We start from the raw sequence: 26,976 nt of genomic DNA, 5'->3' as shown, positions 1-26,976 counted from the left end.
ATGTCCATCCGAGCTGGATGAGAACAAAAGTGCATCATGCAAACTAAATCTCCGATTTCACATTTTCTCATGAACTAAGGGTGTAAACTTACTGTTCAGAGCAAAGTATAAACAAATATTTATGTGCCCTATAACCTATTTTGGTTATGTATTATTAAAACCTGTCTTTTGAAGGTAGAAAAGGCCTATATTTGTGAAATGCAGTGCCAAGAAAATTCAGCTTTGAATTGAATTGAAATAATATTGAAGGCAAGCAGCTCTAGAGTAATTGAATACCATGCAAAGATTTGCAGGTTAGGTGGATTGGTGATGGGAACTGCAAGGTTACAGGAATAGGATAGGAGATGGGTCTGGGTAGGATACTTTACAGAGGATAGGCATGGACTCAATGGACTGAATTGCCTGCTTCTGCACTGTAAGGATTCTGCATTTGAAACACTTGGAAGAGAGTAAGAAAATTGAGAGAAGTGACACGTTTTGGAGTCTGTAAAATGATTGAGGAGTGTAAAACTGTGCTGTCCTTGTTGAAGTGAGAACCGAGAACCAAGAACCAAGAGCCTATAGAATAATGCTGCATTACAGCACAGTGTAAATGATGCAGAGATTTCATGATCAATATTGTAGATGTTGGGTTCTGCTGGAACCATCATCAAAGAGTTGGGTAGAGCCAATCCACTTATGTTGGTTTTCATCTCAGTAGAAAATTGGCACAATCTTGATGAGCAACAAATAAGTTTATTACGTATTACTTAGATTTTTGTTTTCATTTGTGGCATATGGGCATCCATATCATGTCTGGTCAGAATTTATTGCCCATCGCTAGTTGCCCTTGAGAAGGTAGTGCTAAGCTGCCACCTTGAACTGCTGCAGTTCACGTGCTGTGGGCTGACTCACAGTGCCTTGAGGGAAGGAATTCCAGGGTTTTGACCCAACGACAGCGAAGGAACAGTGATTTATTTCCAAGTCCGGATGGTGAGTGGCTTGAAGAGCAACTTGCAGATGGTGGCGTTCCCATGTATTGGCTGCCCTCCTGCTTGCAGATGGAGGTATTCATGTTTTTGGAAGATTCTGTCTCAGGATCTTTTGCGAATTTCTGCAGTGAATTTTGTAGGTAGTGCACACTGCTGCTACTAAACATCAGTGGTGGAGGGAATGGATGCTTCTGGATATGATGCCAATCAAGTGGGCTGCTTTGTCCTGGATGGTGTCAGGCTTCTTGTGTAGTTGGCGCTGTATCCAAGCAGGCATGTGGGGGAGTATTCCATCACGCTCTTGACTTGTAGATGATGGACAGGCTTTGCAGAGTTGGGAGGTGAGTTACTCGCCACAGTATTCCTAGTTGCTGACCTACTCTTGTAGCCATTGGGTTTATATGGCAATTCCAGTTAAGCTTCTGGTCAGTGTAACCTCAAGGATGTTGGTAGTGAGAGATTCTGTGATGGTAATGCTACTGAATATCAAGAAGCTGTGGTTAGATGGTTTCTTCTTGGAGATGGTCATTACCTGGCATTTTTTTGCACCATGAATGCTACTTGCCATTTGTGAGCCCAAGCCTGGATATTGTCCAAATCTTGTTGTGTTTGAACATGGACTGCTTCAGTTTCTGAGCAGTTGCGAATGGCGCTGAACATTGTGCAGTCATCGGCAAAAATATCCCCACTTCTGATCTTATGACGGAGGGAAGGCAAGTGATGAAGTAGCTGAAGGTTGTTGGACCTAGGACACTACCCTGAGGAACTCCTGCAGAGATGTCCTGGAGCTGAGCTAACTGACCCCCAACAACCATGACCATCTTGCTGTGTGCCAACTATGATTCTGGAGAGCTTTGCAATATACCTGACTACTGAGATGAGCTAAGAGTGACAGCCATTGACGCCAAGGTCGCATTCGACCGAGTGTGGCATCAAGAAGCCCTAGCAAAACTGAAATCAATGAGTAGTGGGGACAAACTCTCCACTTAAAACCTGAAATATAAAACAATTCTGCAGGGAGTTTGCCCCCATTACCTATTTTGCTTGGGCTCCTTGATGTCACACTTGGTCGATGCAGCCATGACATCAAGGCCACAATCACTCTTCTCTTATCTCAGTAGTTAGTTACATGGCATCCGGGACAAATGATTGTCTCTTGTAAGACAATCTGGCTCAATTTAAGATTAGCTGTGCATTGCTACTTTACATGCTGTTAATACGAAGAACAGTTACTGAAGCAATGTACGCACACTCAAGCGAACCCATGCAGAAATTGTGGGACACATGGAGAACTGGTTAACTCCTCCCAGAAATCGCTTTTTATTTCCCGATGGACAGATCTTACCCTGTAATATCCAGTAACACTTTTAGGTACTAATTGCCTCGCACAATAACCTTCACCATATAATTGTGATGGGGCAAATGGTTCATATAACACAATGACTCTCATTGTAAGAGATGGCTCAGTTGAGATGAGAAGAAAAATCTTCGACAGTTCCTTTTTAGGTACTGAGTGTTAGAGAGAAAGAAGAAATGCAGAAATGAGAGCAGAATGGGGAAAAGCCAACCTGCAGAAATGTGGGGTTAGCCATTTGAAATGGGGAGCCATTTTTGACAGCCATGTGTCTTTGGAAGTCTGGTTCCACCACCTCTTCAGAAAATGAGTCCTTGAATATTTTTAAGACTGAGGAAGATTGTTGTGAAACAAGGAACTGAAAAGTGAGATTGTGGTTTTGAGGTTTCAATCAGATCAGCAATGATCACATTGAATGACGTAGCAAGCTCAACGGACTGAATGGCCTAATTCTGTTTCTCATTTGTATATTCATTTGTTTGTAAATTAATATTTTTTTGTGCTTACAAATCAGTTATTCTTGCACATGCATTAATGCAAAGCATGGTATCATAAAGTATAGGCCAAAGCATGATGAAGCAAGAGCCATGGCGCAGATTCATATTCTATCAGTACTTGGGCTACACATTGAGTGCAGATTTATAGGTATACTCTAGAATGGAGTCAAATATGGAATGTTCAGTATTCAATTTTCTTAATGTTGAACATTTCAACTACTCTGCACTAGTTAGATTGTTGAAAGAGGAGAAAGCAATTTTGATAGTGTTTTGTTTATTTTAAAACATCTTGGTGACATGACACAATATATCGAAGGGCACTTCAACAATAGATACTTCTCACATCAGAGCTTAATTGCTGCTGGGCAACCTATTTGTGAAATGCCTAATTTCTTGGACTGATTAATTTTCTATCTCTCTCTCTCTCTCTCTCTCTCTCTCTCTGTGTCTCTCTCTCTCTTTCTGTCTGTCTGTCTGTCTGTCTGTCTCTCTGTCTCTCTCTCTCTGTCTGTCTCTCTCTCCCTCTCTCTCTCTCTCTCCCTCCCTCTCTCTGTCTCTCTCTTTGTCTCTCTTTCTCTCTCTCTCTTTGTCGGTCTGTCTCCCCCTCTCTCTCTGTCTGTCTCTCTCTCCCTCTCTCTCTCTCTCTCCCTCCCTCTCTCTGTCTCTCTCTCTCTATCTACCTCTCTCTCTCTCTCTCTGTCTGTCTGTCTCTGTCTCTGTCTCTCTCACTCTCTCTCTCCCTCTGTCTGCCTCACTCTCTCTCCCTCTGTCTGTGTGTGTGTCTCTCTCTCACCCCCCTCTGTCTATCTGTCTGTCTGTGTGTGTGTGTCTCTCTCTCTCTCTCTCTCTCTCTCTCTCTCTGTCTCTGTCTCTATCTCTCTGTCTCTGTCACTCTCTCTCTCTCGGTTTGTCTCTGTCTGTCTCTCTTCACATTTTTGAGCATTTATCATGAGCAAGATTTCAAGATTACGTAAGGATTTAGCAAAGTAAATCTCAGAAATTTAACATAATGATTAAGGAGCTGTGGCAGAACATAATTGCTGTTAGGAAGAAAGAAATGTAAGACCTGTTATCATGGGAGGTCCATCAAGCAGGTTAAATTACAGCTGAAAAATGTGTTGCTGGAAAAGCGCAGCAGGTCAGGCAGCATCCAAGGAGCAGGAGAATCGACATTTCGGGCATAAGCCCTTCTTCCTGAAGAAGGGCTTATGCCCGAAACGTCGATTCTCCTGTTCCTTGGATGCTGCCTAACCTGCTGCGCTTTTCCAGCAACACATTTTTCAGCTCTGATCTCCAGCCCTCATTTTCTCCAGGTTAAATTACATTCAACTTCAACAGAGGATACGAAGCAGGGAGGCAAAGTGATTGAATGAAATACAAGAGAAAATTGTACAATGTGTAAAGCACTTGGTTTGACCTGGCTTCATGTCTGTTTTCTGCACCTGCCAACTTTTGAAGTATACTCTCAGGAAACATCAACAGGGTTAGATAGTGGAAGGGTTTTCATTTTAGGGAGCTTGCAGGTAAATGGCTACAGGCAGAATCTGGGTGGAACATGAACATCAAGGAATCCATGCGAAATGATGAGGTAGCCTCCTTCCAAAGGGACCTCCTGCTTCCTGCCTTGAGGGAACCATTCCTCCAGCTCTCCTGTGTCGTCTCAGGTTCCTGTGGTGCAGTGTCAGGCTCCAACATCATTTCTCTCCCTTGGAATAACTAGCAGCCTGGGCTGACTTGGGTAAGTGAAATGTGCCTCTGTCCCTGCCCCAGTTAGTTTTAATTGGACAGCAAACCTGTGCCCATTATCAATTAAGGGCTCACCCATGGGGAAAATCCAAAAGTCCATCAGTTTCCCATTAGAGGCAGGTTTCTGCGAAAGGGAAACACGACCTGACTCCAATTTCCAGTCTTCACAGCATTTGGGATCTTTCAGTGAATATTGGTGTACCCTCAAGCTCTCTTGGCAACAATCAGTGTATTCCAAGGACATGGAGTCTTGTTGAGGGGCTTATACCGAAACATCGACTCTACAGCTCCCAGATGCTGCCCAACCTGTTATGCTTTTGCAGCGCCACACTTTTCAACTATTCCAAGGACATGCCTGTCATTGCTGACCATTGTAGGGTGACTGGATTAATATAAGTTCCTGTGAATCCTCTGTGAAAACACAGACAACCCAAGGAAATTCCTGCAAGTGTTGAAAAAACAGGGAATACCTACAAGAACCAGGAAACCCTTTGTAAATCCACACACTCCTGGGAATCGAGTGACTATTGATGCATTCCATATGACTCCCCTGAGAACATGGATGAATACGAACACTGCAGGGAACCTTCCATGTAAATATATTCCTGGGAGCCCCTGCACACCAGTGGACCCTCCCAGGAACCCACTAAATACTTGCAGGTAATTCCCTGTAAATGTTGCCACCCTCCTGGGGATTCTCTGCAAATTAAAAAAAAACAATGCACTCTTCACAGCACCCTCCACCTTCCCAATAGACCCACCCTGTTTTTATCTTCATACACGTACTGTCCCTCAGTAATGCCATCAGAAAACGTCTCCGTTTCCATACATACGGTGACAACATGAAGCTTTACCTCCTCATCAATTATTTTGATCCCTCCACTGTCCTTCTACATTGAATGACATCCAGTATCAGATGAAGGAAAACAATTCTACCCCAATGTTTGTTTCATTCATTCACAGAATGTGGGTATCGCTGGCTCAGCCAACATTCCTTGCCCATCCCAGATGGCAGCTGAGAGTCAACCACATTTCTATGGTTCTGGAGTCACTTGTAGGCCAGACCAGGTGAGGATGGCCATTTCCTTCCCTAAAAGTCCAAGATGGGGTTTTCCAACAATCGACAATGGGTACATGGTTATCATGAGACTCTTAATTACAAATTACAAATTCCACCAACAGCCATGGCAGGATTCGAGTCTGGCTTCCCAGATCATTATGTGGGTCTCTGGTTTAATGGTCCAGCGATAATACCAATAGGCCATCGCCTCCCCTTAATTAAATATTAGGAAGACTGAAGCCATTGTCATCAGTCTCCACCTCTTCCTGCCACTGGCTCCATCCCTCTCCTTCGTCACAGTCTGAGACCTAAAAACAATATTGAGAACCTCTGTGTCACATATATTCCAGATGTAAGCTTCCACGCACACACATCGGTGTTAATAATATCACTTCTTTCCACCTTCATAGTATCACCCATCTCTGCACTGCCACAGTTCTTCTCTTCCTTGAACTCCCATCCATACTTCAGTCGTTCCAAGACTTGACTACACTTAAGCAAACTATCTGGTCTCGCATTTTCAGCGCTCCTTTTATTTAATATATTCAAATACTCTGCTGCCTATATTTACAGTGAATACCATTTCACTTCTCACTCCTGTTCTCATTGGGCTACACTGCATTCCAGTTGACCAGTGCCTTGATTTTCAAATTTTTAGCATTGTTTTCCACTTCTTCCATAAGCTTAACCTGTCTATCCCTGCATTCATCTCCAGCACCACCACTCAGACGTCCGATCGTTCTTCCAACTTTTATCACATGAACACTGCTGATGACATTGCATTCAGATGCCTCAACCCAACATTCTATAATTCCCTCTTAAACTTCTGCATCTCTAGAAGTTGATTTTTCTCCTTTCACATACCTCCATAAAACTAATTCTTTGATTGGGATTTTGGTGATCTGCCTTAATATCTCATGTACCTCTTAAAATCCAGACAATGTGGATACAGGCCATTCAGCCTATTGAGTCCACTTTGAAGAGCACCCCACACATGCTCTCACCCCCTACCCTATTCCTGTACTCTAGCATTTATCATGGTTCACTCACCTACCCAGCACAATCCAGTACACTATTGGCAATTTAGCATGGCCAATCCACCTAACCTGCACATCCTTGGACTGTGGGAGGGAACTGGAGCATCTGTTGGAAACCCATGCAGACATGGGGAGAATGTGCAAACTCCACACAGACAGTCACCTGAGCATGGAATTGAACCTGGGTCTTTGATGCCGTGAAGCCGCAGTGCTAGCCATTAAGCTCCCATGTCGCCTGTGGTGCACTGTGACATTTTGCTTTTATAATAATTCAGTGAAATGCCTTGGGGTGTTGTATTATTAAAGGTGCCATACAAGTTTCTCTTGTTTTATCTCCTTGCGATCTTTGCAATTGTAAATGCAACTTTCATTCCGTTTCCCAAGCAATAATGAAAACACTTTCATTCCAGATCATTTATTTCACGGCTTATTTCTGTTGTCCATGATATTTCACTTCTGACTGTTCGAAACAGCACAGAGAGAGTGACTTCACAACATGGTTACAAGCTGTGAGACTGATGCCTACTTGCAATTGCCCATTGTTGGACTGGAGCAACCCAATTTGTGTTGTGACTTAACTTATTGGGGTCATCAAACCTCCAAGATAATACTGGGGTCTTGAGAGGTTAGAAATGTTTTTGTTTATATAAGGAGCATGATGAAATAATTTGATTTCCTGAATTGTGTTTTTTGTTGGAGGCTTGATTTTTGAAGGATCATTTTATCAAGGTGAAGCTGTCTCAGCACCCTGTCTGAATTGCAGTAATGCAACTGTGGGATGCATCTCGTAGGGTGTGGGAATGCAGGTGTCAATTAGGGGAGGGTGGGAATGGGAATTTTATGAGAGACATGCAGAGACAGATTGTGGCATTTACATGAATGAACTGCCATGGATAGAGTGGGAGTAATGAAAAGAGTATTGGAACTGGTGCAGGAATAAACAACCAACATGGACAAAGCTATATCTCCTCCAACCACAGGAAACATCACTGTTTTACTGATGACCTGTGTTTGTATGTAGTGCTAATTTCAACCTATTAAATTACCCTTGATATATTTTTCAACCCGTCAATAAGAACAAATTTACAAGGTTGCCTAGGCAACAAGGAAGACTACACTGTTTTCTGCACTTAAAGTACATTCATTTTTCATTATCTGATTTGTTTCTTTATACAGTGGTAGCATTTAAATAAATAACTTTTACAGTCATTAAATTAAATTATTCCTGGCCAATATCCAGTAATAATGTCAATCTATGATTGAAAGCTGCCAATGCCACAGAAATCCAAAACTGAATAAGTCATAGCAAATTTATAATGTACATGAATATAAAAAGGGTTGATTCCAATATCATAATCTGTTTGTTATTTGAACTACCCCTTTTCAACTTATGATTATGTAAGGTTATCACTCGGATTTTGATCTGTCGCTCAATGTCCATTATTTCATATGGAAACACTTCAAGTAGATTCCAGCCAGTAATGGACCCTCAAATGTCCTACTGTACGAGAACATGTTTTTGGGGTATGCGGTGTGGTATGTTTTGACTGTATCAGTCTTGGCTGTGAAGACATAAATCTCACTTTCAATATGAGAGTGCTACGTAGTCAGAGGTTGCATTTTATTTTCAGACGATGCAAAAGCAAAGCTCTGTCTGGTATTTCAGCTGGCCACCAATAAAGCCCTGCTCCCTGAGATGAGTAGAAATGGAGTTCTTGTGGGCTTGGCCCAGGTTAATATATCCATTAACTTAAAAAATACTATATTAACTCCAAATTTATTCCATGTTGGGTTCACACCAAGGTCAATGTCTTGTGCTCTTTCCTGCGGTGGTTTTGGTGTCAAAGGAAGGCATTTTATTCGATACAAAGGAGTTTGGTGGGGCCAGTACCACTTTTATATTTTTACCCTTTGTTATATCCGTGGATAAATTGCCTGGATCAGATGGACTACACCCCCCAGAGTTCTGAAGGAGATAGCCCAGGTGATTGTAGCAGCATTGGCAATCTTTCAGGAGTTACTAGAATCAACGAGGGTCCCAGAGGACTGGAAAATGATTAATATAACACCCCTTTTAAAAAAGAGAGAGAGAGGTGGATGTCCAGAGACTATCGGCCAGACAGCCTGACCTCAGTCATTGGTAAGATTTTAGAGTGTATTACTCAGCTTGAGATTGCGGACTACTTCAGAACACGGCTTCTTTAAGGGGAGGTCATGCTTGAGAAATCTGTTAGAATTCTTTGAGGAGGTAATGAGCAGTTAGTCAAAGGAGAGGCAATGGATGTGACCTATTTGGATTTGCAGAATGTCTCTGACAAGATGCTGCACAAGAGGCTGCTTAGTCAGATCAGATCCCATGGTATTATGGGCAAGGAACTGGCATGGATAGTGGATTAGAGTGTGCAGGAAAAGCACAGCAGGTCAGGCTGCATCCAAGGAGTAGGAGAATCGACGTTTCAGGCATAAGTCCTTCATCAGGATTGGCTCAATGAAGAGAGTGGGGATAAAGGGGTGTTTTTCAGGATGGCCACAGGTGCCGAGTGGAGTTCTACAAGGGTCAGTGTTGGGATCACACCTATTCGCATTATTCATTCGTGATCTGGATGAAGGAAATGAGGGCATTGTCACAAAATTTGCAGATGACACAAAGACAGAGGGACAGATAATGTTGAGGAAGTGATGAGGCTGCAGAATGACTTGGTCATGCTGGTAGAGTGGACAAAGAAGTGGTAGATAGAATTCTATGTGGGAAATGTGAGGTGATGTACTTTGGTCGGAAGAATAGAGGCGAAGACTATTTTCTCAACTGGACAGCAATTCGGAAATCTGAAGCACAAATGGACTTGGGAGTCCCAGTTCAGGACTCTGTTAAGATTAACATACAGGTTATATTTGCAATTAGGAATGTAAATACAATGTTGGCATTCATTTCAATAGGGCTAGAATACAAGAGCTTGGATATACAGCTGAGGCTGCATAAGGCTGTGATCAGACCGCATTTAGAATACAATAAATCCTCTGTTTCCATGAAATCATGAATTGTGAATTTGCCTATCAGTGGCAAAAAATAAGTAACAACAAAAATGAATACCCACGTGCAAAAATAGCACATCTGTGACATTTTTAATCTGTTTTTAATGAGCTCCACACTATCGAATTTAAGCATTCATGGAGATGCTCAGGAATGGAACCCTCGCGGCTACAGAAGAATAACTATTGTGAACAGTTTTTGAGGCCTATATATAAGGGAGAACATGTTGGTGTTAGAGGGGCCCAGAGGATGTTTACATGAATGATCCCTGGGGATGAAAGGCTTGTCGTAGAAGGAGCAGTTGCGAGCTCTGGGTCTGTACTCGATGGAGTTTGGAAGGATGAGGGAGGATTTCATTGAAACTTACAGAATACCGAGAGGCTTGGCTAGACTGGGCATGGCGAAGATGTTTCCCTGGTAGGAGAGACTAAGATCCAAGGGCACAGCCTCAGAGTGAAGGGCGGACCCTTTAGAACAGGGCTAAGTGAGAATTTCTACAGCTGGAAGGTGATGACTATGGAATTCATTGCTGCCAATGGCTTTGGATACCACGTTAATGCATGTGTTTAGGATTGAGATAGACAGGTTTTTGATTAGTACGGGGTGAAAGCAGGAGAAAGGAGTTGAGAAATTTATTCGCCATAAATGACTCGATGGGCCAAGTGATCCAATTCTCCTCCAATATCTTATGGTATTTGTCGTATGGTCTTATGGCAGACAAACACAGACATTAGGGGCAGAAGTAGCTGATCTGTTTGTTTTCTGTATTTCACATTCCCTCCATTCCTGATAACTATTGATTATCCTTGCCTGACAAGAAGTCATCTATCTCTACCTTTAAAATATTGAAAGACTCCATCTCTACTGCCTTCTGAGGTGGAGAGCTCATAAGTCTATTTTCCACTGAGTGAAGAAATTCCCCCTCATTCTCAGTCCAAACTGACCTGTCTCTGTTCTGAGATTGTGACTCCTTTTTCTTGATTTCTGTAGCCAAAAGAAACATCCTTACTCTCAATGTTTCATACTTCAATGCAATCACCTCTTACCCATCTAAAACTTCAGAGAATACAGATCTAATGTCCTCGTAAGACAACCCTACAATCACAGGGTGTAGTCTAGTGAACCATCCTTTCACTTGCACTGTGGCATGCATATGCTTCCAAAGGTGAAAAGACCAAGAGTACACACAAAACTCCAGGGGTGATCCCACTAAAGTTCGATGCAATTGTAGTGAGCCACCTTCACAACAGTAAACGACAGTAAGGTGATTTATAAACAAGAGATTGCAGGTCTCTTTGCTCATCAACATTTCCCAATCTCTTACCAATCAAGAAATCCTCTATATTTCTCATTTTTCATACTACTGTGAGAAAACTTGATTTTTTTCACACTGAATTCTGTTTACCATGTTTTTGTCCAATTAGTCTACCTAAATCGACATAGAGCTTCTCCATCCTCTTCACAGCTTGTATTCTGCCTTGTTTTCAACTGTCAGCAGACTTGTAAATATTGCATTTGCTCCCCACATGCAAAATATTGATATAAATTATAAGGGGGCCCAAACACTGATCTTTATGTTACCCCACTAGTCACAGCCAGCTAACCTGAAGATGACTTATTTGTTCCTACTCTCTGCTTTCTACTGCGTGAACCAAATCTTCATCTGTGCCAGCATTTTCTTCTGTATCCTATGTGTTCAAATTTTGCTTATTAACCTGTGTGAGACCTTACAGAAAGCCTTTTGAAAATGCAAATAGACCACATCTGGTGCACCTTCCTACTATCTATTCAACTAGTTACAAACTGAAATGTTCCAACAGGTTTGTCACGCAGTTTCCCTTTCACAAATCCATTTAATTCTAGCCAGTCCTATCATTATTTTCTAAGTATCTAGCTGTCACAGACTTTATAAGAGATCCTCACGTTTTCCCTATTACTGACATGAGACGAACAGGTCTCTAGTTCCTCATTTTTTCTTTCTATCCTTTCTTATCACACTGTGGTTACATTTGCTTCCTGAGTCTGCAGGATCTAATCCAGAATCTGTACAAGTTTGGAAAATTACCACAAACACAACCAATATCTCTCTTTCTTTCTATGTTCTTGGATCCTCGGATTCAGGGATTATATCAAATTTTAATCTGTTAAGTTTTTCCAGTACATTTTAAAAAAAACTAATACATTTTTCCAGTTCTGCATTCTAACTAATCACATGTTTTTCGAGCACTTCTGGAAGGATATTTATATGTTCAGACTAACAAAGTACAACTGTTTTAATTTTAGTTTCCCTCTCTTTCCTTTATTCCCCATCATAAATTCTCCTCTTGCTACCTGTTTAGACCCACATTAGTCTTTGCTAATCTTTCCCTTGCTTTTGTGTGCTTAGGAGCTTTTACAGTCCATTTTTGTGTATTGTTAGTTAATAAGCTACTTTTGTCTCTTTTTATCGGTTCTTCAGTAACAGAACTGGTGCAGTCATGATGAACTGAATGGTTTCCTTCTGCAACATGACTGTTCTGTGGTTCTGGTCTTCCTTTGCTGAATTCCATCCCAGGGTTCTTTGCTGAAGGGGAACAAAGTCTTAGTGGAACCAGGTGTGATAGCTTTCCCAGAAAGAGGCACTGTGAGTCTCTTGCCAGCTCACCAGCCAGCAGCTAAGATCTTTGTCAAAAATTCTGCCTTATGTCTGGGCTCAATCTATCTCTTCATATGAGTTCTTGAAGGACGTGGTTGAGAGGGAATGATGCCAGAGCATGGTTCTGGGAAAAATGTAACCTGGAATTGAAAGAATGTTCGAATGTTATGATTTGGAGGTGCTGGTGTTGGACTGGGGTGGACAACATTCAAAATCACACAGCATCAGGTTGTAGGCCAACAAATTTATTTGGAAGTCCTAGCTTTCAGAGCGTGGCTCCTTGATGGTGGAGAAGTGCTCTGAAAGCTAGCACTTCCAAGTAAACCTGTTGGGCTATAACTTGGTGTTGTGCGACATTTAAATGTTAGTCATTCACAGAGGACTAGAGTGCAGAAAGGATACCTTTAGGACAGACATTAAACTTTTCAGGGGATTGCCAAGAGTCAGGGTGGGGAGTAAGAGTCAATCAAGCAGCCAGGGGAGGCCCGTGAGCACAAAAGGTGGAAAACAGAGTGAAGAAATATCCTCCAGTGGCTGGACTCTGAAACAGCAATAACTGCAAAATATGATAATTTCAAATGTTTACATTCTTGATTTACATTTCAAATGTAGACTTAAATGTTACAAAAAATCCTCGCTGGAAAGAGGATTTATGGAGGAAGTGGTACAAGTTTTTAGTAATAAGTACCATCCACACCCTTCAATTGGCTTCTAATTTTCAACTTGATCTCTACTTTCTCACACAGAAATTGTCCCAGTATCACTCATCAGATGGCATTGATTGATGTAACAATATCAAAAAGATGTTTTGAGACCATACACTAAAACCGATGAAGGTCATTGCATAAAAAATTGAAAAGGGTAAAAGATTGCTTTGGTGTGTTGTTATTGTGGTCAAAGGAGAAGCTGTATTGCAGAGGATCAAAGTCGCCTACTTAACAAAATTGCTGGCTTATAATGCACGCATCTTTTGCTCCTATCATTCATAGATTATTACATGCACAGTATGTCACCTCTTCATTCTGTAACTATTCTTCCCCATTATTTTCCCTGCAGTGCCCTCTGGGACTCAGCCCGATGAAAGATGGCTCTGGCTGTTATGACAGACACATTGGTATTGATTGCTCAGATGGGATGAATGGTGGTTGTGAGCAACTGTGCCTGCAGCAGACCATGCCTCTACCAGATAACCCCTCGCACTACAACATTGTGATGTTCTGTGGGTGAGTTTTCCAGGTTCTGCTTGTTGATTTGCTCGGTGAACCACAGAGAAACAAAAGAAAGTAAGCACGTCTGAGGGTAACTAAAGCACAGAGACAATAAATAGCAAAGCACGCAGTCCTACATCTCAGCCAGGTTCTCTTGTGTCTTGTGCATGCTGAGTTCCTCTTACTGAAGTAGTTCTTATCCAATAGGTTGCATATTAACTTAAAGTAGAACTTAAGATATCAACCCATGAAGTATTGATTTAATGAAGAATGTGTTAGCTTGAAAAGAGAGTTCCTATGTATCTCTAACCATCTCTTGTCATGTTTACTTGGTAGCCTTTGCATGTAACGGAAAGAAATGCTTTTGTGTGTTTTGTGCTGTTGGCACTTACGATATTCTGCCAATAACCTAATAGCTATGAGTTATTGCAATGAACTTAATCATAGTCACCATCGCCATGTTATGGCAGTCATCAAGATCGGTTTGACGCATTGTATCCACAAGGTGGGAATACATATTTATGCATTTCTGAAACGAAGATACTGAGGAACCTTTTATGCCTATGCATGCCTGATAAAATACTTTGTTCAATTACATAGAACATAGAAGAATACAGCGCAGTACAGGCCCTTTGGCCCTCGATGTTGCGCCGATCCAAGCCCACCTAACCTACACTAGCCCACTATCCTCCATATTCCTATCCAATGCCCGTTTAAATGCCCATAAAGAGGGCACTGCTACTGGCAGGGCATTCCATGAACTCACGACTCGCTGAGTAAAGAATCTACCCCGAACATCTGTCTTATACCTACCACCCCTTAATTTAAAGCTATGCCCCCTCGTAATAGCTGACTCCATACATGGAAATAGCTGACTCCATACATGGAAACTTTAACTGAATTGTCAGTCCTTGTTCGTGACTCATTGGTTCTGCACACTAATCAGATGTGCCAACAAGATCAGAGAGATGAAGCAAGATTTTTTTTAAAAAAAGAACACAAAGCTCCTTAATGTTGAGTTCCATTTCAGTGCACAGATTCAGTACACAGAGGGCCATCTGATTGAATAATACGATTTGTAAATGAACACACTAATGTGATCATTTACACAGAACACATGAGATTGATCCCAAAACTCATGAACAGAAATCTCATCAGGGATTTGTAAACTGTAATTAAAGCTGCTTAATGTAGCACTATGCAAGACAAGGTAAAGTTACTGAAGTGCAGTGTGCAGGACTTTTATTTGGTTAATCCTGTAATAAAGCAGAGGTTAATATGAAAGCTCATTTCGACCGTGCACAATTTATGCATAAGAACTTAAGACCAAGGCACATCACATCAGCATGGATATTTTCCCCTTCCTGTGAACACTCATTAGTCACAACAAATGATTGTCGTCCTTTAGATATTTCTCTTAAATGAGCGACTGTGAATTTCCTTGATAACCTTCACTTCCTTGTCTTCTTTTAACTATTTAATACAGAGAGCATTTTTCTCCTTTCACACATCCCCTTTGGTGCCCAGATACAAAGTAGCTATAAGAAACGGGCCATTGGTTGATCAGACCTTTGCCAGTCTTGCAAATAATAGAAAGATGAAATGAAACTATAAAGTAGTCAATAGGTTAGATATCATCTGTGGTCAGGGAAACAGAGTCAACATTATAAGTTGATTCCCCATCAAAAAGGCATCAACTGTATTATAGGATTTAATATGGGTGATGAATGTCTCATTTACAAGTTGAAGAACAACTCTGAGCTCCATGTCATCATCCTCTGGGAGGTCCCATGTTCCTTAATTTGAATCCAGGAGCTGGCGCAAGTAGTTGAGAGCCTCCTGTTCAATTCAGTCCGCAGTAGGGCATTTATCTTGCCTCTCTGATCCACTGGGAACAATGGCTATTGCTGTGGGCCTGCAGGAGGATTGATGAAGGATCTTTGGACAGAGATGAGTGTGAGCTCGTTGGGTTTGCTGGGCTTTCAGGAGCTCCATTAGCCTCCAGGAAGAAAGGCTGCTGAGAAGCATTCACACGCCATGGTTACTCAGAGATTCCCACTGTGTTCACCTGCCAACCCACCAATGCCCCTCCCAACCCCCTCTGAATCACGTGGTGTGGGGGCATGGGGAAGAATATGTCAAATTGCACCGACTAGCTGTGATCTTTAGTACAGTTTATATCAACTGATCACTGAAAGATTGCATTTCAGTGCCAATGATATTAAGTGATGCCTAAATATTATTTTAAGAGAAAATAAATGCTGTTGGGATGCTGGTCTGTCTTTCAGCCTTTTGCCCGTGCTAAGCATTTTCAGTATTTTCCAGCTACCCTTATGTTTATGTTCCACATGAGTCTCTTCCAACCTACTTCCTTCAACCCAATCAAAAAATCCAATTCCTTCCATGCTCATACATGGGCTGACTTCAGCTAATCTCTCAACTCTTCTGGTGAAGCAGGTTCTCCATAGGGAACATTGTTTGGTCACAGACGTTTCTCTGTTGCACTAGTACAGATGGTGTTTTTTGTGGAGCCCAGATAGTGTTGTGATGCAGGATGATGAGTGACTGGAACATTCTTTTGGTAGTAAGTTCTCGCTTGAAGATGCTCCGCCTCATGTCATTTTACATTTCTGGTTTAATGTCGTTGCTTGCTCCAACCCTTCCCTCCCCCCTCTACCAGTGCTGGCTTTGTCTGGCACATCTGGCCTGCCTTCCTTATTGAATCATAGAATCCCTACGGTGTGGAAGCAGGCCATTCAGCCCATCACTTCCACACCAACACTTCAAAGTACATCCTACCCAGACTAACCACCGCCCCCCCCCCCTACCTGTCATTGTAACCCAGCATTTACCATGCCTAATCCCCCTAGCCTGCACATCCCTGAACACTATGGGTGATTTAGCATGGACAATCCACCTGACCTGTTCATCTTTGGACTGTGGGAGGAAATCGGGACACCAGGAGGAAACCCACGCAAACACTGGGAGAATGTGCAAACTCCACACAAACTATTAGAATCGTAGGCATACACAGCATGGAAAACAGACTCTTCCATCCAACACGTCCAAGCCAACCAGATATCCCACATTAATCTAGTCCCATTTGTCAGCATTTGGCCCATATTCCTCTGAACCCTTCCTATTCATATACCCATCCAGATACCTATTCAATGTTGCAATTGTACCAGCCTCCACCACTTCCTCTGGCAGTCCATTTCATCCACACATGAAAAATTTGCCTCTTAGATCCCTTTTAAATCTTTCATGTCTCACCTTAAACCTATGCCCTCCAGTTTTGGATCCCCTCCCCCAGACGAAATGAACTTGTCTATTTACCCTATTGATTACTTGAGATTGGGATCAAATCCAGGTTGCTGGCGCTGTAAGGCAGGAGTGTTAACCACTGAGCCACCGTACCACACCAGCAGCTGCAACCCCCCTCAGCTTTTCACCATCTGCTCTAATGCAAGTCCCTTTATCATTGAATCTGCTCCCTTCTCTCAGTTGCCTTCCAGGTGTTGTACTGAAGTGTTCTTCTTATTGGCAGACATTGGTCAGTGCAGGGATTCGACAACTCTCCACACTGACTAACTTCTACAAAGTGATAGATCCTGATAAATCTGCAAATGCAAGTTAGAGTTTAATACAACAATGATTAAATATTGTATAGCAGGTATATAGTGCTGGAGTGCATATGTTTCCTATTTAGTAGTTTTGCAATTTTTATTTTTCCAGTTAGGAATGCCATAGGACTGTACATGTACTGTACAGTATTTCAACTTTTACGCTGAATTTCTCCAGATAAAGAAAATATCCCAAGGAACCTAACTCTGACTTTCACATAGAATTTTGTAAGAGCATATGACTCATTTAAAGTCATGATGTGGATGTGCTGGTGTTGGACTGAGGTGGACAAAGTTTTAAAAAAAACACAACACCAGATTATAGTCCACAAGTTTATTTGGAAGTACAAGTGATCGGAGCACTGCTCCTTTGTCAGGTAGCGACCTGACAAAAGAGCAGTCATCCGAAAGCTTGTATTTCCAAATAAATTGCAGGACTATAACCTGGTGTTTTGTGATTTTTTTATTAAACTTCATTTAAAGTCATTGCACTAAAATTTGCACTTTTCAGCAAAGCAGCCACAAAATTAAGTGGAAAATTACTGTGGTTCAGCCAGTAATGTTCTGTTCTCATGACATCTTGTACTCAAACTGATCTTTGTATCCAGAGAATGAAAAATCACATTGATCCTCATTGCAACTCATCATTTACGTAAATTAATTATTCTACCTTACTTGTTATCTATTACACTTGACTGAGGCAAGTGTTTTAAAGCTCTCAAGTTTAGTGCCAAGAAACAATAAACATGAGATTCCCATGATGTGAGAATACAGCATTAAAATTAAACTTGGAAGAAAAAACGTGGGGGATCTATCAGGATGCTTGTGACTTTGCTAAATTAGTTAAAATAACAACATGTTAAAACAAAGATATTTTTCTGGTATCAATGTAACAAAAAAATTGGAACACTCAAATTCAAATTTCTCAATGAAATTGAAGTATTTGAAGTATTGAATGAACATGCTGTATACTTTAGATGGTGGATTTTATTGTTGCGTGTCCTCAAGTATCGAAGTTCAGTGAAAACTCTATTATGTTGCCACACATGGCACCATCTTATGTGCCAAGGTTACCCAGGTACAAAAAAAGTTTAGGTACAAGGTAGTAAGAGAAGTGAAAGTTAAAAAGGTACGCATTACATCATCGAATAATCAAAAAATAAATAGCTAACAGTATACATTAATGTCTTTTGTAGTTGAAATTTGGAAGATAAAGGAATAAGTTAAAAGTTCACTGAAGAATTATCATAATCAAATTACTATAATATGACACCTTTCATCTAAACAAGGAGACATCTTGCGATGCAATGAGCCAAAAGTTCCATATTCAGTCAACCTTCAGGCTGAATCGCAATGTTTTCTCTCAATATTTTTAACGTGGCATGGAGCTCCATGCACTTTAGAGGGAACAAAACTCAATGGCCACACAAGATCTGGGTCTGCGTGTCTGAATGTAGTCTGGAGTCCATGCGGGATACGTCAGTTGCATAGGCAGGCATTCAACACATCGCCAAACATGGCAATTATCAGCCTGTGAATCCTTTCAGTTTGACTACTTCCCTGGGGGCTGAGGAGACATTGAACTCGTGAGGGAGCAACTTGGAGTTGAAGTCTCGTAAATCATGGAACCTGTATCAATTGAATGGAATGGAATGTCACATGACGTGTACTGAGGCACAGTGAAAAGCTTTGCTTTGCGAGCAATACAGGCAGATCACACAGTTAAGTCGCATAGATAAGTAAATAATAGGTAAATAGCAGCAAAAACCAAAACACACGTATAGGCGAATGCTAAGAATTTGAGTCCATTCAATATTCTAACAACAGTAGAGTAGAAACTGTTTCAAAACTGGCTGTGTTCAGGCTTCTGTACCTTCTCCCCGATGTTAGAAGTAGAAAAACATTGCCAGGGTGGGATGGATCTTTGAGAATGCTGGCAGCCCTTCCTTGACAGCAGGCATGGTAGATGGTTTCTATAGATGGGAGGTTGGCCTTTGTGATTGTCCGGCCGAGTTCACCACTCTCTGTGATTGTCTCCAATCTTGAATGGTACAGTTGCCATACCAGGTAGGGATACATCCAGACATAATGCTCTCGATGGCGCACCCATAAAGTTGGCAAAGGTATTCGCCGTCATGCCAAATTTCCTCAGCTGCCTGAGGAAGAAGAGACGTTGTTGGGCCTTTGTAACCAGTGTGTCCACATGAAGAGTCCAAGAAATTTGTTGTGGATGACCACTCTCAGGAGCTTGACACTCTCCATTCATTCCACCTCTGTGCTGTTAATGTGTAGGGGGGCATGAGTAACATCCTGCCGAAAGTCAATGAGTTCCTTGGTTTTGCCAGCTTGGAGAGCTAGGTTGATCTCAGTGCACCATTTTTCCAGGTCTTCCACCTCCCATCTGTAGTCTGTTTCGTTGCCATCTGCAATTCGACTGACTATGGTGATGTCATCAGTGAACTTATAAATGGCATTAGTCTGGTATTTGGTGATGCAGTCATGGGTGTACAGTGAGTACAGTAGGGGAATAAATATGCACTCCTGGGGGGTTCCAGTGTTAAGTATCGATGATGATGAAATATTGTTCCCAATCTTCACTGATTGTGTGGCCTGTGGGTCACAAAACTGAGAATCCAGTTGGAGAGAGTGGGGCTTAATTCGTGATCACTAAGTTTAGTAATCAGTCTCAAGGGGATAATAGTGTTGAAGGCTGAACTGTAGTCAATGAGTCGGATCCTTCCATATGAAGCTGTTCTTGGTGTCAAGATGCTCCAGGCAGGAGTGAAGGACAAGTGATATGGCATCAAACAGGGATCTGTTGGCCCGATTTCGGCAAATTGGAGTGGGTCAAGAGTAGTGGGGAGGCTGGAGTTGATTAATGCCATGACCAGCCATTTAAAGTACTTCATCACCACTGAAGTTAATGCCACTGGGCAGTAGTCATTGAGACATGCTGCATGAGCATTCTTAGGCACAGGGATGTTGATGGCCCTCTTGAAACAGGCAGGGACAGTGGTCTGCTGCAGGGCGAGGTTGAAGATGTCCAAGAAGACCTCTGCCAGTTGATCTGAGCATGCTTTGAGTGCACGGCCTGGTACTCCGTCTATGATGTGGGAGAGGCACATCATTCAGCTGCTCAGAACAACTGAGTCTGAAAGGAGAATGAAAATAATAATGGAGCTATCAGAGAAAATCTGTAAAGCCACTGGTTGGGTTAAAAGAAAGCTGCTATTAGGATCGGTCTTTGAATTAATGCAAATTAAAATAACATATTATTCTTTAGGTCCCTTTTCACTCAGTCCCCTTTCACCTTAAACCTATGTTTCTCTTTAGTTAGTATGGCCAGTGAGAGGAAATCAATTTGTCCCAATGGCAAATTCTTGAATGCTGTAATATTCCATTTGGTCCCAATTAGTGACAAATGATGCCATTTGAAAACCACTGGGAATATGAGATTATAGCTGTGTGATTGCTCTTCAGTACCATTGATATCAACTGATAGCTGAAAGATGTTATTTCAGTGCAAATGAGATTAATTGATGTTTGAATATTATTTTAAAAGCACTTGAGTGTTTTTAAATGTGAATGTTGTCAAATTTTCTGTTAGGGAAGCCCTCATTGAGTTTCTTAAAGGACTTAAGGTAACTAAAGAGACAGAGAAAATATAATGAAGTGTTGCATGGTACTTCACAGGAGCATTTGTGTAGTGCCTTTAAAGAAATAAAATAATCAAAAAGGCTTTGTAGAAGTAATGGATGTACCTTCTAGAAAAAGTGCAAAACTTGACCTACTCTTGGGAAATGACGCCAAGGAGGTGACTGAGGTGTAAATGGCGGAGCACTTTGGGGCCAGCGGCCATAATTCTATTTGATTAAAAATAGTGATGGAAAAGGATACACCGGATCTAAGAGTTGAGGTTCTAAATTGGAGAAAGGCCAATTTTGATGGTATGAGGCAAGAACTTTCAAAAGCTGGCTGGGGACAGATGTTCGCAGGTAAAGGGACGGCTGGAAAATGGGAAGCCTTCAGAAATGAGATAACGAGAATCCAGAGACAGTATATTCCTGTTAGGGTGTAAGGAAAGGCTGTTAGGTATAGAGAATGCTGGATGATGAGAGAAATTGAGGTATTGGTTAAGAAAAAGAAGGAATCATGTGTTAGGTATAGACAGGAGAGAATGAGAGAATCCTTAGAAGAGTATAAAGGTAGTAGGAGCACACTTAAGAGGGAAATTAGGAGAGTAAAAAGGGGACATGAGATAGCTTTGGCAAATAGGGTTAAGGAGAATTTTATAAATACATTTATGACAAAAGGGTAACTAGCGATAGAATAGGGCCCCTCAAAGGTCAGCAAGGCAGCCTACGTGTGAAGCCGCAGGAGATAGGGGAGATACTAAACGAGTATTTTGCCTCAGTGTTTACTGCGGAGAAGGACATGGAAAATATAGAATGTGAGGAAGTAGCTGGTGACATCTTGAAAAATGTCCATATTACAGAGGAGGAAGGGTTTGGAGGGATATGGGTTAAGTGCTGGCAAATGGGACTAGATTAGGTTAGAATATCTGGTCAGCATGGATGAGTTGGACCAAAGAGTCTGTTTTTCCATGCTGTACATCCTTATGACTCTATGACTTTATAAGTGTTACACAGCCAAATAAACAGATATTCGGGCAAATGGCCAGAAGATTGGACAAAGAGAGAGGTTTTGATTCATGTCCAAAAGAAGGAGAAAGATTTGGAGCAGAGGAGATTTGGAGAAAAACTTTCACACTCGGCTGCTGAAAGCACAGTAGGCAGTGGGGAAGCAATTCAAATCAGAAATGTACAGGAGTCAGAATTTGAGAGTGCAGAGTTCTTGTTGAGCTGAAGGAGGCTACAAAGACAAGGAGGGACAGATCAATGAAGGAATTAAAAGCGGGAATGAGAATTTTAAAAACAAGATGCTGTTCACTTGTAGGCCGACATACGTTGAAGCCAGCCAAACTTGAATGGAGCTCAAGTTAATATAGGGTGGAAGGTTGGAGGCCAACCAGGATGCATTGAAATATTTTCTTTGCTTGTTGCAGTCTTTGAAATCTGTATGACTTAGATACTTGGAAGTTAAAGACAGATGAGTCTAGCAACTCCATATGGTGATATAACACATATCCCTGGCTGCTAAGTCAACGTGAATGGAATGTTGACAATATTCATTGAATTATCAAGCATTATTGTATCAGAAAATTGAGAAGAAGCATAATGTTTGCTTCCATCATCCTATGATTAGCTTTTAGTTTGAACTACAAGTGAAAGGGAAATTATTCTAAAAGGCAGGCAAGAGTAATACCTGTATAGCACTAACTTAATAAGAACAAGATTGAGAAAGAGATGAGCCAAATTACAAACCTCTTCAACATCTACCACAACATCACAGCCAAGAGAGCCATTTCATCAATCTGTGGAAATAGGATTTAGCTTTTCAACGTTCTTTACAAATTAGAACACTTTTCTTCGAATCTCTCTTACTTGTGACTCCCTACAAGTAATATCTGTGATTCCGTGTGTTCATGGCTTTGTCAATGTTATTTAACATATGTTGGCATTATATTTGCTATTTAAATTAGTGTTGAATTGTTTCTTTGATCTTTTTATGAAACAACTGTAGGCCTAATGCACCTGTGTTCGAGATTCCTACCAATAAATTTATCTGCCTGGCAATCTTCGAAGACCATTCCTAAAATCTAATTCCAGAATAATTTTCTGATTAGCATCTATGAAGTGCTATTGAGTATTTTTCCTGCAGCACTAACACCACATTATGGCTAATTGTCCTCAACCTAAGATCCCATGTATTATTTTGATCAGCTTGCCTTCCAGCTTCCTCGCACACACAACTGGACAGAGAGGGTATCCTAATAATATACACAGTTGTGCCAGCCAATAGTTGTATCAGCATGGAGTTATCAGGTTTATAGATGTCCTCAGTACCAAGACTAATTCAGACCAAGCCACCATCCTCGACCTACCAGTCACAGGAAGTAGAAATACACATATTTAATTGATTTAACAATTTATAATGTATTGATTACCCACTGTTGAGCAATATCTGCTTATTTATGAGTGTATAGATTTACAATGCACAATGCTATGGGATTTCTATTTATTCAGCTGAATGAATGTTTACATGTTATTTTGATTTCTCTGCTGACCACTGCAGGAATTCTGCTAATTTTACGCTGCCTTGTCTCTTGAGGAAGTTTACAATGTTGCCATTGCATTTTTTTCCTTCATGCTGCAAATAATGAGTGGTTTTGTTTTTAACAGCAAAGTTGGTTATTTTTCCCAGATTACTGTGCATGGTATCTTGCATTGAAAGCTAGCAAAATATTCAGCAAAATGAGTGTTGTGCAAGGTGAAAACGTGGAGGAATTGGTTTGAAAGTAAGATCACTTTCCGTTCTTTTGTTCCAGGCTATTAATTGCAATTTTTTTTCAAAGGAGGAAAATCGCTTAAGAAATGTCCCTCTACTCACTGTTGGACAGCAGTAAGTGTAGATTTATAAGCAGATTTGGAAAGAACTTGCCTATTCATTTTGCTTGGTATTAGAAAATTATCAAGCATCTCTACTGGAGGAATAACAAGGGAAAGTTAATTAATGAATATTCAGGTTTGGACAGCTACAAGTTTTTTTTAATCTTTTTATTTGCTGGCGTGATTGTTGAGAGGCTGTGTGATTATCCAGTCATGTCTTACAAAAGAGAGGATCTCCTTTTGGTTTGGAATTTAGAATGTGTTATTATGGAGCCAACAGCCACTTGTTTGCTTGCAAAGCTTTACAGATGTGGAAAACAAATCATCCAGTCTGCTCACCTGGTGACATGGAGCAGCTGTTGAGAAATTCATGACAGCTGTGTTGGTCCTTGATTAGGTCTTGCTGCACCTTGTCAAGGGAACACAGACAAGAATAGTCCAGGTAAATGTCACAGCCATTGACAGTTGTACATGAAAAAATTAGACTTTTGATAATTGGATTACACCCACCATTTTCACAAATTGATGCCTCTAAGCTTTTCGAAGAAGCAACATTTCCCGATGCTATTGGCTATAAGAAAGCTTTGAAGATGTAGACCTTTACTTCGCTCAAGGTAGTCAATAATTTTCATACTTTTTTGTACATATCTGTGGTATCTTTGCTTCTACCATCCAAACTTCACAAAGTAGAGCCTACTGTACGATCGTTGATTGCTGACCCATTTCCAGATAGACTGGTCTAAATTTTAGTTTTCCAGTGAGGTCCTGAGAGCAGCACACAGGTTCAGCCCTTTGAGGGCTGTGTTTGTGAGCGTTTGACAACTAATCAGTTGCCATCTGAAGCTACCATTCATTGAAAGGACAAGTGCTGATCCCTGGTGTCTGTCAGCCAATGAGATGAGTGGCAGCTCAACAGTCTCATCGCCACCACCAGAAGTGGTGGCCATTGGTGAGAATGCAGTCAGAAGAAGTCAACATAATAGAAGAGTAGATAAAAACGAGGACTGCAGATGCTGGAAATCAGAGTCTGGATTAGAGTGGTGCTGGAAAAGCACAGCGAGTTCCTGAGAAAGGGCTTTTGCCCGAAACATCGATTTTCCTGCTCCTTGGATGCTGCCTGACCTGCTGTGCTTTTCTAGCACCACTCTAATCCACTAATAGAAGAGTGCCAACCTCCCATCTATGCAAGTGGGATCTGTGCCATCAGGGCTCATGTTTTGATACCAGCTAACCTTCAGAGCAGACCAGGCAGATTCTAAGGTTAAAATCTGCTGGCTTGGTGTCGTCTTGTCATTATTTTAATAATGTGGTTTTTCATGGAAACACAACACAATGGTTGTGGTCTTAACCTGAAACTATAGTTTATTACATAACAAAATCAAGATAAAATAGATGTACCAAACTATTTACATTCAGCACATGTTACTTGATACCACAACACAAACACAAATTAAGCTTCAATCTCCTTAATTGCAATGGCACCCCATTCTGATACTCGAACACTACAGATAGGGTTTACTATCACACATAGGGTTTGATTTAGCTTCGGCTTCAATTTCCCACCTTAAGAATTTGATTGCCTCTTCCTTGAGTCTTCAGACAACTGAGCTTTATCAGCTTCAAATAATGCCTTCAGGGATTTCAGCAAGCACTTCAGTCTGGGGCTTTCAAATTAAACTGATCACATTGAGCTAACCTATTTCTAAACAGTAGGAGAAAGTGAGGACTGCAGATGTTGGAGATCAGAGCTGAAAATGTGTTGCTGGAAAAGCGCAGCAGGTCAGGCAGCATCCAAGGAGCAGGAGAATCAACGTTTCGGGCATTGATTCCTGAAGAAGGGCTCATGCCCGAAACATCGATTCTCCTGCTTCTTGGACATTCCTGAAGAAGGGCTCATGCCCAAAACTTCGATTCTCCTGCTCTTTGGATGCTGCCTGACCTGCTGCTCTATTTCTAAACAGTACTAAGGCATCTTATTTCATGAAGAGAAATGGCTTTTACATCCAGCTTCAGCTTCAGCCAAGGTTTCTGAAAATCCTGAAACTGAAAAATTGTCTAGGTAATGGTGGTTTCTCATAAGCCAAAAAGATCTTTTCCTCAACCTTCGAACTGAAGACTAATGCCCTGCCTTGTTTACTCTGTGTTGGTAAAATTCGACCAATATAAGCAAATTCCCATGAGCCTTTAAAAATGTTTTTTCTCAAATTTGCTTTTATTTTAAAACAAATCTTTATGGCTACAGAACAACTTTCAAGTTAATCATTTAATCTGTTCACAGTTAGTTAGAAAAAAACCATATGCCACTTATTCAAAATCCAGAATTCCAAAGTAAATTATAGTAACTCGGATAGATATCACACACCTTACATTTTGTTGCAATGCCTTACGGCACTGATGTAAAATCTGGAAGCTTGTCATGGCTGTCACCAGTCCTCAGTCAAGTCAGGGGTCCCAGCACACTAAGTTAAGGATAGCCTCTGATACCAGTCCATGGGCTGCATAGGGCAGACAGAACCAATATCCTCTCCTCCACAATGGTGAACAGCCCCATGTTGGTATCTTGCCTTCTCTGGTAATGACACTGGGGTATTAAAGTAGATGGCATAACTGCTGCTTTTGGGCAGATGTCTGGCAATGCTGAGGGTATGCAGGGTTAATGGCATTGAGGCTAAGGTGGACGAGAACAAATGAGGGAGGATACTATAGGCAATATTGAAAGTGGTACAGCATGAGCTTGGTGGAAGGTGGATACAGCAACAAGAATAAGTATGAGGTACTGGTGAGAAAGCAACTAGCACTGATTGCTGGCAAAGTGGAGAATGTCATTTAACTTCTTATAGTACTGAGCATTCCTCCAGACAGCTGAGACTGTACTCATCTAGGTGGCAGTCTTGGACCAGGCTGGCATGGCCTTGACTTATCCTGGAAGGACCTCCAGGTCCCTGACCACAATTCCAGACTGTTAGTGCATGTCCAGGTGCTTATCGGTCTTTTAAAGTTGACATCAGTGCCAGCGCTGTTGGCCCCTTTCCCGATATCCAGCAATGGTGAGTTGTTCTGGATATTGCGAGTGGTAGAATGCGGCTAGCGTCGGACGAGAAGTGGTAGTGTAGGTCATTAGTTAGGAAAGTTTGGTATGATGTGGCAAGAAAATACACCAGGTCCCACAGAGAGAAACCTTCTATGACTCTCAATGAAACTGGCAAAAAAAAAGATTGTGTCCAATGATTCAATATGTTAGCCTCAGCAATAACCTTACAGATACTCGAGCCTCAGTGAGCTGTGACCCTGCTTCCACTTTAAAA

General features: G+C 41.4%; 1 protein-coding gene across 1 annotated transcript in view; it reads left to right on the top strand.

The window, feature by feature from the left end:
- The window catches only part of astn1 (astrotactin 1), a 2,276,897-nt gene that overhangs the window by 1,390,001 nt on the left and 859,920 nt on the right, over window positions 1-26,976 (top strand). The window contains exon 12 of the mRNA XM_072573509.1: window positions 13,388-13,554. Within this exon, the coding sequence (XP_072429610.1) occupies window positions 13,388-13,554 (167 nt within the window). The remainder of the gene's footprint in view (window positions 1-13,387; window positions 13,555-26,976) is intronic.

The sequence above is a fragment of the Chiloscyllium punctatum genome, chromosome 7 (genome assembly GCF_047496795.1).
Source record: "Chiloscyllium punctatum isolate Juve2018m chromosome 7, sChiPun1.3, whole genome shotgun sequence".
Taxonomy (NCBI): domain Eukaryota; kingdom Metazoa; phylum Chordata; class Chondrichthyes; order Orectolobiformes; family Hemiscylliidae; genus Chiloscyllium; species Chiloscyllium punctatum.
The sequence above is the reverse complement of the archived record's forward strand: the minus strand, read 5'-3'. Positions and strand labels throughout refer to the sequence as shown.